Source organism: Carcharodon carcharias, chromosome 18 (genome assembly GCF_017639515.1).
Source record: "Carcharodon carcharias isolate sCarCar2 chromosome 18, sCarCar2.pri, whole genome shotgun sequence".
NCBI lineage: Eukaryota > Metazoa > Chordata > Chondrichthyes > Lamniformes > Lamnidae > Carcharodon > Carcharodon carcharias.
In genome coordinates, this window is record NC_054484.1 from 36,130,136 (window position 1) to 36,142,525 (window position 12,390).

Here is a 12,390-nt window from a genome sequence, read left to right on the forward strand (position 1 = left end):
AATTCATGCTAACACTTTTGTTTAAGTTTAGAATGAAACTATACCTTTTCTTGTATTGGTGAGGGATCAACTGCGGAATGGAACATTTCTTTTCCGCGCATAATGACTGGATTAACTGCTTCCTGACTATTTATTAACAGCTTAGGTCAGATGAAATGTCATTTTTTTCCTTGGCAACGTGGCTAAATCCCAGTCTTAGAACTGCACCTTTGCTCTACAAGGGTGGTTTCATTTCCATTTCTGAAACTCATCTATGCTCATAGGCTTTGAGTGAGGCTGTCATATTGATGGTAATTTCAGTATTACACTACCTCAGTAGGGATACTTATTGGAAATTTGGACTTATTCTCCCTCTCATAGCTTTTGGTCCATTTATATTAATGAATATAACATTGCACGGGATTCACGGCCAAATCCCCAAGACATGTTCCTGGCAGGCAAGACTGAATATTGGAGTGAAGATTTGTTAACTTACTCATTGTATGTATGGTCTGGCTGCTAATTCCAGAAGCAAATGGATTGTGCTACAACTCTTATTCCTCCATTACACTTACCTTTATCTTTGAATTTATTTATGTCTTCCTTGCCATGCAACTGATCATGAGTTTGTTCTGTAGCAAACAACATAAAGGCAATAAATAATCTGCATTGACCTGTGAAAGATTGTTTTTAATGAAAAGTGGTTTCGGGGGGAAATATCTGTCTCGTTATTAAGGGGAAGCAGGGAGGGAGTGGGTGGAGGTCCTGGTGGCTGGGAAACCTGGACATGCGGGTAATATGGTGATGCAGATGAACTTAACTGGAGGACCTTGCTTTAAAGGATTTCTCCATAACCCACAGCCAGCCAGCCAGATTGAGGAACTCAGCTAGTAGGCCTCAATAGGGAGCAGTGAGGAGAGAGGGGAGAGCTGTTTGGCTGGGGGAGATTGAATGCAAGGTTAGAGGTGTGATCATGGATGCAAGATCGAGAGAGATCACAGATTAGCGGGAGTAGGAGTTGGGTATTAAGCAGCTCAGGTCAATTGGGGGAAGCTCAGCCAGTCATTAGGGAAGGGGATGAAGGGTTTCTAATCTTGGGCAAGGAAGCTTGAGCAACTGTAGGGCAGCAGCTCCTGGCTCACAAGCATTCCTGAAAAACAATCACCTACTGGATCCAGCCTCTCTTCAGCTGCTGGTGGGCAGAACTTGATGTGAGTTATGTGGAAGGGGAGTATTTAATTGGGTAAGAAGGTGGCGGGTGGATGGGGACCCCACCACATTCACCCCTCTGCCCTAATTAAGTCCTGGGTGGGAAGACTCATGGACAGCTCTCCTGCTTTGCCACCAATTGAGGCCGTTAAGAGGCCCACTTAATTATTGCCCGCTTAAGGGCCTGATCCCACCTCCCCTGGTATTCAGCTAGCAGCTGCAGGGCAGTCACCATGCAAGAAGATCAAAAAGCAAACCTGTTGTGTTTTCTTGCAGGCTCCTGAGGGTGGGGCGGAGGGGGGGGAGTTGGGGCTCCCTGTTCAAAGGCACTCAGTACCTGATCGAGGGACGTGGCATTGGGAAGGATGAGGAGGGGAGTGAGGGGGGTGCATCTGCTTAGAGCCACCTCCCTGCCCTTGTTGCTGACCCACTCCATCCCTACTCCTGTGACCCCCGACCCTGAGACCCCCATCTCGCCCTCACTCAACTGTGGTCTGGGATCTTTCACTAATCCTGGGCCTCTGGTGGGTGCATTGGAACCAGCACCCACCACTTTCCCTGGTGCTGCCTGCAATGGACAGCTGCCATCCTCTGATTGGCCGGCAACTCTCAGGGGGCAGGATTCCCTAAGGGTCCTTGTTCCTCCCCAAAGGAGGCAATGCAGGAGTCTCGCTGGCTTTCCAGCTGACAAGCAACACACCCTTGGCTTGAATCAAATATTGCCTGGATTTTCAGAGCCCTGGGAAACCCAGCCTGCAGCCAATAAATTTAAAACTGTGATAACATTTGAGGCATATAAAATATTAAAATTCTGGACCCACTTCTCAAAAGCAGGTTAGTCGCCTAGCACACCTGCACCCCTCTCCGCCCGCCCCAACCCACCTCTGTTGAAACTACAAGTGGGCAGGTTGTGGCTGGAATTTTGATTTTCTAAATTTTAATGGCCCGACACCACACCACCCCCCACCCCCCCAACCCTTGCCCCCAGTCCCTCACAACCTGGCACTCTCCCACTCATTTTTGTGGAGTTAAAAAAACTCCCATTAAATCTAACACCAAAAGGCTTCTGGGCTGTTGCCATCTTGTAAACTGTCTTATTAGTAGATCTACTAGGTTAACTGACAGCAAAGAGTGAAACCAAAAATAATCTGAAGAGGTGGCAATGTCCTTCATAGTCCAAATGAAATGTTTTACATTTTGGATGCACAACTGAACTTTTACTGGCAAAATGATGTTCTTTTTTTCTGTGATTTATTCCACTGAATGATATAATAAATTCAATGGAAACTGTGAGAAGCTTGGCTGAAATTCAACCCATGACTTTAGCAGAGCAACCATCTGTAATCAGGAACAGTACCATAAATGTAAGAATAGCATGAAGGATATTTATTCAGGGGTCTAATATTTTTATCATAATAATTTTAATAAGGGGCTTTCTATTCTAGAGTTTAAGAAGTTGGTGCCGCTGATACAGGTTCCATATTTGTGGCTAATAGACTTGGAAAAGCTTATTGATATAAGTTGTAGGTGTCATCAAAATGCTTTTATTTGTCTGCCTCTCAGCAGTACAGGTGTGCTATCAATGATAATTCTTGTATAGCTGAGAATCTCTAGAGCAGGAATGTAATGAAACTTTACTGAATGTCAATACCCTCTATATAATACTGGGGCCTCAGAGGGAAAGAGGGGATTTAGTAGAGGACATGCTTCTTTCATTGAGCTCGGCAGTTTTTCAATAAGGGAAGAAGTCATCTGGATGTGTTCTCAATTACAAGGCCTTGCTTTATTTCTGATTTTCTGTTTTGTTCGATAATTTACAACACTCAAGTGGAGCATCCTTCTAATAGTTAAACAGGGGGTGTAAAATGTAAGAGTCATTTAAGGTAAAGAAACCAAGTTAGTAATTTTTATGTGATATGTTCCTGCTGTTATCTATATTTCTGGTAGAGTCATTGAAGAGGCCAACTTTCTTCCAGTATTTTTTATTTCTTCCCTTGAGATTGACTTCTCTTCACATAAATCTCAGAATAAAAATAATTTTTAAAAGTTCCCTAAGTGCAAAAACTTTTCCATAAAATACTGAAGATTCAATAACTCCAATAGTTACACTAAGAGGTTGGACGCTATGCACATCGTGGGAGGGGTTTATCCACTAGAACTTAGGGGTTATACAAATTGTTTTAGTTTTTGCATAATTGAGATAACCTTGTTAGCATCTTTCAGATATCTTGGTGAAATATTGTGTCCAACACTATACCTGGTTTACTTGGAATGATAGGTTTCGGTGATGAGCTGCTACCAGAACGGGCATCTGCACTATCGGAAGCTGACTGACCACCTGAAATGGTTATTGAAAAACCTGTCAGGAGTTGTACTCAGTTTATGTGCAATATACAAAAATAAGTCATTCTACAAAGTTCAGTGAAAGTTAGTCAATCATGTTTTTTTTTCTTTACTCTTTCATGAGATGTGGGCATCACTGGCAAGCCAGCTTCTGTAACTCATCCCGAATTGCCCTTGAACTGAGTGACTTGTTAGGCCATTTCAGAGTGCAGTTAAGAGTCAACCGCAAATTGGTATGGGTCTGGAGTCACAAGGAAGCTAGACCAGGTATGGATGACAGATTTCCTTTCCTAAAGGACATTAGTGAACCAGATGGATTTTTACAACAGTCGATGATATTTGTCATGGTCACCATTACTGAAACTAGTTTTATAGTCCAGGTTTATTAATTGAATTTGTTAATTAATTGAAATTTTTTAAAAATTCATTTACAGGATCTGGGCGTCACTGGCTGGGCCGGCATTTATTGCCCATTCCTAATTGCCCTTAAGAAGGTGGTGGCGAGTTGCCTTCTTGAACCCCTGCAGTCTCTGTGTGTTAGGTACACCCACAGTGCTATTAGGTAGGGAGTTCCAACATTTTGACCCAGCGACAGTGAAGGAACGGCGATATATTTCCAAGTCAGGACAGTGAGTGACTTGGAGGGGAATTTCCAGGTGGTGGTGTTCCCATCTATCTGCTGCCCTTATCCTTCTAGGTGGTAGTGGTTGTGGGTTTGGAAGATGCTGTCTAAGGAGTCTTGGTGAGATTCTGCACTGCATCTTGTAGATGCTACACGCTGCTGCTACAGTTTGTTGGTAGTGGAGGGAGTGAATGTTTGTGGAAGAGGTGCCAATCAAGCGGGTTGCTTTGTCCAGGATGGTGTGAAGCTTCTTGAGTGTTGTTGGAGCTGCACTCATCCAGGCAAGTGGAGAGTATTCCAGCACATTTCTGACTTGTGTCTTGTAGATGGTGGATTGGCTTTGGGGAGTCAGGAGGTGAGTTACTCGCCACAGGATTCCTAGTTTCTGACCTACTTTTGTAGCCACCATATTTACGTTGCTAGTTCAGTTCAGTTTCTGGTCGATGGTAACACCCAGGATGTTCATAGTGGGGGATTCAGCGACAGTAATGCCATTGAATGTCAAAAAGTGATGGTTAAATTCTCTCCTGTTTAAGATGGTCATTGCCTGGCACAAGTGCGAATGTTACTTGCCACTTGTCAGCCCAAGCCTGGATTGTGCCCAGGTCTTGCTACCTTTGGACATGTACCTGAGAACTTACAAAAGGTGCTGAACATTATGCAGTCATCAGTGAACATCCCCACTTCTGATCTTATGATGGAAGGAAGGTCAGTGATGAATTAGCTTAAGATGGCTGGGCCTAGGACATTACCCTGAGGAAGCCTGCAGTGATGTCCTGGAACTAAGATAATAGGCCTCCAACAACCACAACCATCTTCCTTTGAGATGGGTATGACTCCAACCAGCGGAGAGTTTTCCCTCTGATTCCCATTGACTCCAGTTTTGCTAGGGTTCCTTGATGCCATACTCACTCAAATGTTGCCTTAATGTCAAGGGCAGTCACTCTCACCTCGCCTCTGGAGCTCAGCTCCTTTGGTCCATCTTTGAACCAAGGCTGTAATGAGGTCAGAAGCTGAGTGACCCTGACAGAACTCAAACTGAGCGTCAATGAGCAGGTTATTGCTAAGCAAATGCCATTTGATAGCACTGTTGATGATCCCTTCCATCATTTTACTGATGATCAAGAGTCAGCTGATGGGGCGGTAATTGGCCGGGTTGGATTTGTGCTGTTCTTTGTGCACAGGACATACCTGGACAATCTTCCACGTTGCCAGGTAGACGCTAGTGTTGTAGCTGTACTGGAATAGCTTGGCTAAGGGTGTGGCAAGTTCTCGAGCACAAGTCTTCAGTACTACTGTCAGAATATTGTCAGGGCCCATAGCCTTTGCAGTATCCAGTGCCTTCAGCCGTTTCTTGATATCACATGTACTGAACTGAATTGGCTGAAGACTGGCATCTGTAATGCTGAGGACCTCCAGAAGAGGCTGAGATAGATAATCTACTCGGCACTTCTGGCTGAAGATTGTTGCGAATGCTTCAGTCTCATCTTTTGCACTGATGTGCTGGGCTGCTGCAGGATTGGGGATATTTGTGGCGCCTCCTCCTCCAGTAAGTTGTTTAATTGTCCACCACCATTCACAACTGGATGTGGCAGGACTGCAGAGCTTAGATCTGATCCATTGGTTGTGGAATTGCTTAGCTCTGAAGAAGAGTCATACAGACTCGAAACATTAACTCTGTTTCTCTCTCCACAGATGCTGCCATACCTGCTGAGCTTTTCCAGCATTTTCTGTTTTTGTTTCTGTCTATCACTTGTTGCTAATGCTATTTGGCACGCAAGTAGTCCTGTGTTATAGCTTCACCAGGTTGACACCTCATTTTTAGGTATGCCTGGTGCTTCTTCTGGCATGCCCTCCTGCAACTCTTCATTGAACTCTTTGTTGATCCCTTGGCTTGATGGTAATGGTAGAATAAGAGATATGCCAGGCCAAGAGGTTACAGATTCTGTTTGAGTACAATTCTGCTGCAGCTGATGGCCCACAGCACCTCACTTATGCCATGTCTTGAGTTGCTAGATCTATTTGAAATCTATCCCATTTAGCACAGTGGTACTGCCACACAACACGACGCAGGGTATCCTCAATGTGAAGATGGGACTTCGTCTCCACAAGGACTGTGCGGTGGTCACTCCTACCGATGCTGTCATGCACAGATGCATCTGTGGCAGGCAGATTGGTGAGGATGAGGTCAAGTATGTTTTTCCCTCTTGTTGATTCCCTCACTACCCGCCGCAAACCCAGTCTAGCAGCTATGTCCTTGGGACTCGGCCAGCTCGGAGTGTGGTGGAATTTGACCCAATATCCCCAGAGCATTAGCCTGGTTTTCTGGATTACTAGTTCAGCAACATTGCCACTACACCATCACCTCTCTTACGTCAACAACAACTTGCATTTACATAATGCTTTTAATATAGTAAAATGTCCCAATGCACTTCACGGAATCAATTATCAAACAGAATTTGACACTGAACCACTTAAAGGGATACTCGGACTGGCAACCAAAAGCTTGGTCAATGGCATTTAAGTAACTTCCTCAAGGAGCAGAGAGGAAGACAGGTTTAGTGGTGGAATTATGGGCCACGGCATCTGAAGTCAAGATCGCCAATGGTGGAACCGAGAAACTTGGGTATGCACAAGAATTGGGGGATAATAAGCCCAGGAAGATAGGGATACAGCGATAGGGAGGAAGAGAACATGAAGTGATTGAAAATCAAGGGTATGAATTTTAAAATCAAGGTACTGGTGGACCAGGAACCAATGCAGATCAGTGAGCACAGGAATAATGGGTGAGCAGGACACAGTGCAAGTTAAGATAAGGCAGCAGAGTTTTGGATGAAGGTGCAAGTAGGATGGATCAGCCAGGAGAGCACTAAGGAAAATTCACTGATTTGAAACATCAACCCCGTTTCTCTTTCCGTTAATGCTGTCTACCCTGCTGCATATTTCCAGCATTTTCATGTTTTTGTTTTAGATTTCCAGCATCTGCAGTGTTTTGCTTTTGCAGAACATTAGAATTGTTGAGTCTAACAGAAACAAAGGCAGGGATGAGGGTTTCAGCAGCAAATGAGTTGAGTCAGCAGCACAGGCAGGTGATGTTACAGATGTGAATGTAGGCAGTCTCTGTGATGGAGAGAATAAGGGGTCAGAAGCTCAGCTCAAGGTTAATCAGGACACCATGGCTGTGAACTGCCTGGTTTAGCCTCAGAAAGTGGCCAAGCTGAGGGCAAAGTCACTGGTTAGGAAACAGTTTGTGGTGGAGACTGAAAACAGTGCCTTCAGTTTTCCTAATATTGACATGGAGGAAATTTCTGTTCATCCAATACTGGCTGTCAAGCCAAGTAGCATGCTTTAGTTTATCTGTCTTAGAATATTCCCCCTATTTTACAATAGCACTCATCTTCACATATTCTCTTTTAACATGGGTCAATTGGGTGGCTGAATTTCCTGCCGCTGCTGACAATGTAACTCTAGGTGAAATTTAATTCCCTCATTGGGAGAGGGCTGGAAGGTGGAATGGGCCATATAATCAGGTGGGAAGGGGCAGGGTAGAGAGCCTGCCCAACTGCCAACCACCCTGATTAAGTTAGAGGCTGGGAAAGTTCAGGTCAGCCTTCCTGCCTCCTGGCCAACTGTGGCCCTTAAGTGGCCAATAAAAGGCCACTTAGGGACCTGGCAAAAATAGCAGAAATGACTGAAAATTGGAAGTCTCACCCCGAACACAGCACTGCTGTTTTCAAGGTGGTGGAAATGGGGGCTGCACGTGTTCCACAAACATGCGGCTTACCAAAGCAGCTAGCCGTTTAAATCATCAACAGCATCCATTGGAGTGGTATTTTGGTAAGCCAGGTGTGTGAAACCCAACGGGCTGAATTTTGCCCTCGTCGGGAGGGTGCGGTGGGCAGGCTGGGAGCAGTCGCGAAACCAACCACCGCCCGCGATCAAGCCCCGACATTGATTTCACGCTGACTGGCCAATTAACAGCCAGCCAGCGTGAAATGCATGCTACAACACTGAGCACTGCTGGGGTGGAGGCGGGATGGGGGGGTGAGTGCAGAAGCTTGCAAATGTGCATGGGCGCGCGCAATGAAAGCTCCCTGAGGCACACAGCTGCCTCAGGGGCCTGAAGATTTTTAAAGTAAAAAATAAAAAACTTACAAATGTTAAAAACATGTCCCCTCAAATGACTCTGAACTCTGTCACATGAGCAAGGACATGTTATAAATGAGATTTAAACATTTAAAAAAAATTTTAATTCCTGTTGGAAACCTCATCCTACCTGTGGATGAGGTTTCATTAAAAACCCAAAGGCCACTTGGCCTTTTCGACTGCCTGCCAACTGAGCGGTTGGATGGGCAGCGAAAAATTCAATTTAATTAATTGATTAAGGGCCTTAATAGGCCTCTTAAATGTCGGCAGGCGCAACTGCCGACTCTCGCGCATGCCTACCAAGTGAAATATTGTGAAAGTGCGTGATGATGTCGGGATGCTCGCCTGACATCATCGCGTATTATTTTACTCTCGTTCGGTGCTTGCCGGACGAGGGAAAAATTCTGCCCCATGTGTGCAGATTAGATCAGTTAAAAGCATGTCTAAACTTGCCGGATTCAATTGGATAGCCAGGGTACCCCTTTAGAGAGGTAAGATACCCCATTGGATCTGGTTCTGGGAAACCTTTGTGGGAGGTAAGGTGCCCTTTCGGGTACTTCAGATGACCTAATTTACTGTATGAAAAGTGAACATTTAAACAAACTAGCAAGAAATCTGACACACAAATTTAACAGTATGCAATCATTAAAATTCAGATTGCATAGCATATGGAATAATACATTATATTTTCAACTGGCCCAAAACAAAGTCTCAAATATCGCAGAATATAAATTTGTATTACCCACTGTAATTTATTCACATAGCTGAATACCCTAAAAATGTAAAAGACCCACTGAGTCCAATATCCCAAAGCATTCAGCCCAGGTGTGCATTGCACAGGTTCCAAATATCTGTATGGCAAACACATATAGATTACAAAGCAGCTGATTATTTTGATTTGTAACATACCTAAGACCACGTGCGTATTAACATTCGGCGTTCTGGGTAAAAGTTGTATCAAATTCGTTCCATTGCGTGCTAGAAACATAATGGAATTATCTATGAAATATATCACAACATTTAATGCATTAATGTACACATTGTCGGCATATTATCAATTTCTGGTTCAATTCCCTGTCTTTGGAACCTATATAAAAGTGTTACAATGAAAGTTGATTCATAAAGACAATGCCATTTTGTTTTCCTTGGTATTCAGGAAATATATATGACAGAGGCCGTAATATTTCACTGAGGATCTTATGTTTATCTGTTCTTTTTTCATCATTTTTCTTTCTGCACATGTAGGTTTTGAAGAAGAAATTTAACTCATGTTTTGTGCCTGATAAGCAGCCAGCTAGGCATTGAAAACTGGAGGGGTTGTGGGGACAGGTACACAAATCTCAGCCACTCTCTTGACATCTGATTTTAAATGCAGGCAGGGATGTTAATAAACAAGCAGCTCGTCTGCCTGAAACACGGAGTTTTTAATGCTAATCAATTGCGCCATTCATCATGTGGGAGCCTAGACAGTGTCAGCAGGCTTTCCCTGCATTGGCTGACATCATAACTAAACCCAATCTGGTATTGGGTCTCACCTAATATTCAAACATGCACATATTCAAGCAGGAATCAATGGATTAATGACTCCCTAAAACCCAAGCTGTTAAGGGATATGGGGAAATGGCGGGTATATGGAGTTAGGTCACAGGTCAGTCACAATCTTGTTGATTGCCAGTACAGGCTCGAAGGGCTAAATGGCTATTCTTGTTCCTATATTCCTACAGGTGAAAATCCTGGCTGACTTACCCCTCCCTGTCGTGGGGAATTGAGGCCAATTTTTAGGCCCCTACACTTGCTGCAGCTAAGGTCAGCTAACTCAGCACACACTGAAGATTCAACCTGGTATCCATAACTGGTGAAGGTGGTAGTGGTATTGCAGAGACCCAGGATAATGCTCTGGGGGCCCAGGTTTGAATCCCACCATGACAGATGGTCAAATTTGAATTCAATAAAAATCTGGAATTAAAAGTCTAATGATGACCATGGTGGGGGGGGGGGGGGGTTGAGCGGGCGCAGACCCAAATCGGGTCCACGCCACCATTTTACGTGGGCAGGCCTTAATTGGCCTGCCAGCGTGATGCACATCCGGAAGCGCTGTATGCTCCCTGTGCGGGCTGGGTGGGCGGGTGGGGGGCTCCCTGAGTCGGGAGTGCACTCTTTCGCGCATGCATGCTAAAAAGCGCAGAAATCTCCTTGTGGCACGAGATTAGTTTAAAGTTTCTAAAGCTTAATAAAGCAGAAAAAAATCTTTAGACCATGTCCCCTCATGTGAAACTATCACATAAGCCGGGACATGTGTACTAATTTTATTTAAAAAATTTTCCAAGATTTCAAAAACATTCATGAAACCTCATTCCGCCCATGGATGAGGTTCCATGAAAAATACAATGGCTGCCTGTGCTCTTCACCTACCTGCCAACCTTAAGGTTGGATGGGCAACTCCAGTAATTATTTTACTGGTTAGTTCAATGGCCTTAATGGGCCTTTGACAGTTCAGCAGGCATGTAGCCGACTTGGCCATGCGCCTGCCGGAAATTCTAAATGGTGCACAGTGATGTCGGGACACACGCCTGATGTCACCTTGTGTCATTTTACGCCTTGGCGAGTGGGCCCCGCCCCCGCTCGCTGAGCTGAAAATTCTCCCCCATGAGACCATTCCCAATTGTTGTAAAAACCCATCTGGTTCACTAATGTCTTTCCGGGAAGGAAATCTGCTGTCTGATCTACATGTGACTCCAGACCTGCACTTTTGAACAAAATAGGACTGAATGGGATTAACCCAACAAAACATTGTAGCAACGGGTGTGACATGCGGCTCCAGACCCACAGCAATGTGGTTGATCCTTCAATGCCCTCTGAACAAGGGCAATTAGGGATAGGCAATAGGCCAGTGATGGGATGCCCATGAACAAATAATTAAAAAAACTGGTCATGTGTGTGAATTTTCACTTCAGTGGGAGCTTGAAGCAGTGTCTGGTAGTTCAGCCACCTGTTATACACAGTGCACAATCAGAAGGGTTTGATAACAGGTGGTCGACCTGCTGCTATCCATTTTACATCCAGCAAAGCTAAAACAGCGCTTGTTGGGCATCATTATGGCTCAAAATTTTATATCATCACAGCCTTTGCTATATTTAATTACTACCATTACTGGTTTTACCCATTCAATAGCATATAAAGCCACATGTGAAAGGTTATATCCAATATATTCATCAATATGTAGAAAGACTAATACAATCTATATCTATTCACTTACATCTTTAGGATTTGTGACTGAACACAGACTGCAACAAATAATTTGGAATAACAAATCCTGATTTGAAAGCACTGCTTCAAGCCAAGTCACTTATTTATTGCTTTGTTACCATAGTGGTTCTAATCATGGGCTGGGACACGGGGCTGTAGATTTGCCGGATGATTTAAGACAATGAAGATTGTCACCAAGGCAGGAAATGAAATAGGTTATTTTGAATCAAATAAAATCTCAAACTCAAGCCTCAGTCTAATTACAGCTGAACATTTGAACAAAATAGGACTGAATGGGATTAACCTAACAAAACATTGTGGCAAGGAGTGTGACATATTTATATAAAGGATCCCTTTCGGCATTTAGCATTGCCAAATGGGTTGTCTATAGTCTGAGACATGATGGAGATGTTGTTTAGCTGTTAATCTGCTACTTAAGACAAATGGCAGATAATTATAATATTATAAATAGCTATCAATCGGAGGGAGCTTGTAGCTACTTGAAATAGCTCATGGCATAATTCTTTAAGTGACAGCTATGTTTAGACAGTGGTGAGTACATTTGACTGGTTGCTTTCAAATTTTTTTGCCTACACAGCTACAAAATCTGGATGGATTGAACATGAAAAATGATAAAACGGTCACAATCCTATTACATTTTTCATGCTTCATCATAAATTGAAAGGAAAAATATAGATATTTTAATATAAGGGTAACAGGAGAGTTGAATCAACTTTTGTAGGAACTTAACACAAGCAAAAATGTTCTTACAGGAACAATGTCAGTCAGAAAATGTGCCTCAGCATGCCTGAGGTAAACTGCAATCAACTGAAACATTAGGGAAT

At 43.8% G+C, this 12,390-nt stretch overlaps 1 protein-coding gene across 22 annotated transcripts in view; it reads right to left on the minus strand.

Moving 5' to 3' along the window:
* The window catches only part of LOC121290577 (target of Nesh-SH3-like), a 290,979-nt gene that overhangs the window by 189,997 nt on the left and 88,592 nt on the right, over nt 1–12,390 (minus strand). For 21 of the 22 annotated variants that reach the window (XM_041211152.1, XM_041211169.1, XM_041211161.1 and 18 more), the window contains 3 exons: nt 9,209–9,277; nt 3,446–3,526; nt 555–611 (listed from right to left, as the gene is read on the minus strand). In XM_041211152.1, the coding sequence (XP_041067086.1) occupies nt 555–611; nt 3,446–3,526; nt 9,209–9,277 (207 nt within the window). The remainder of the gene's footprint in view (nt 1–554; nt 612–3,445; nt 3,527–9,208; nt 9,278–12,390) is intronic. The other variant, XM_041211159.1, reaches the window with a different exon arrangement.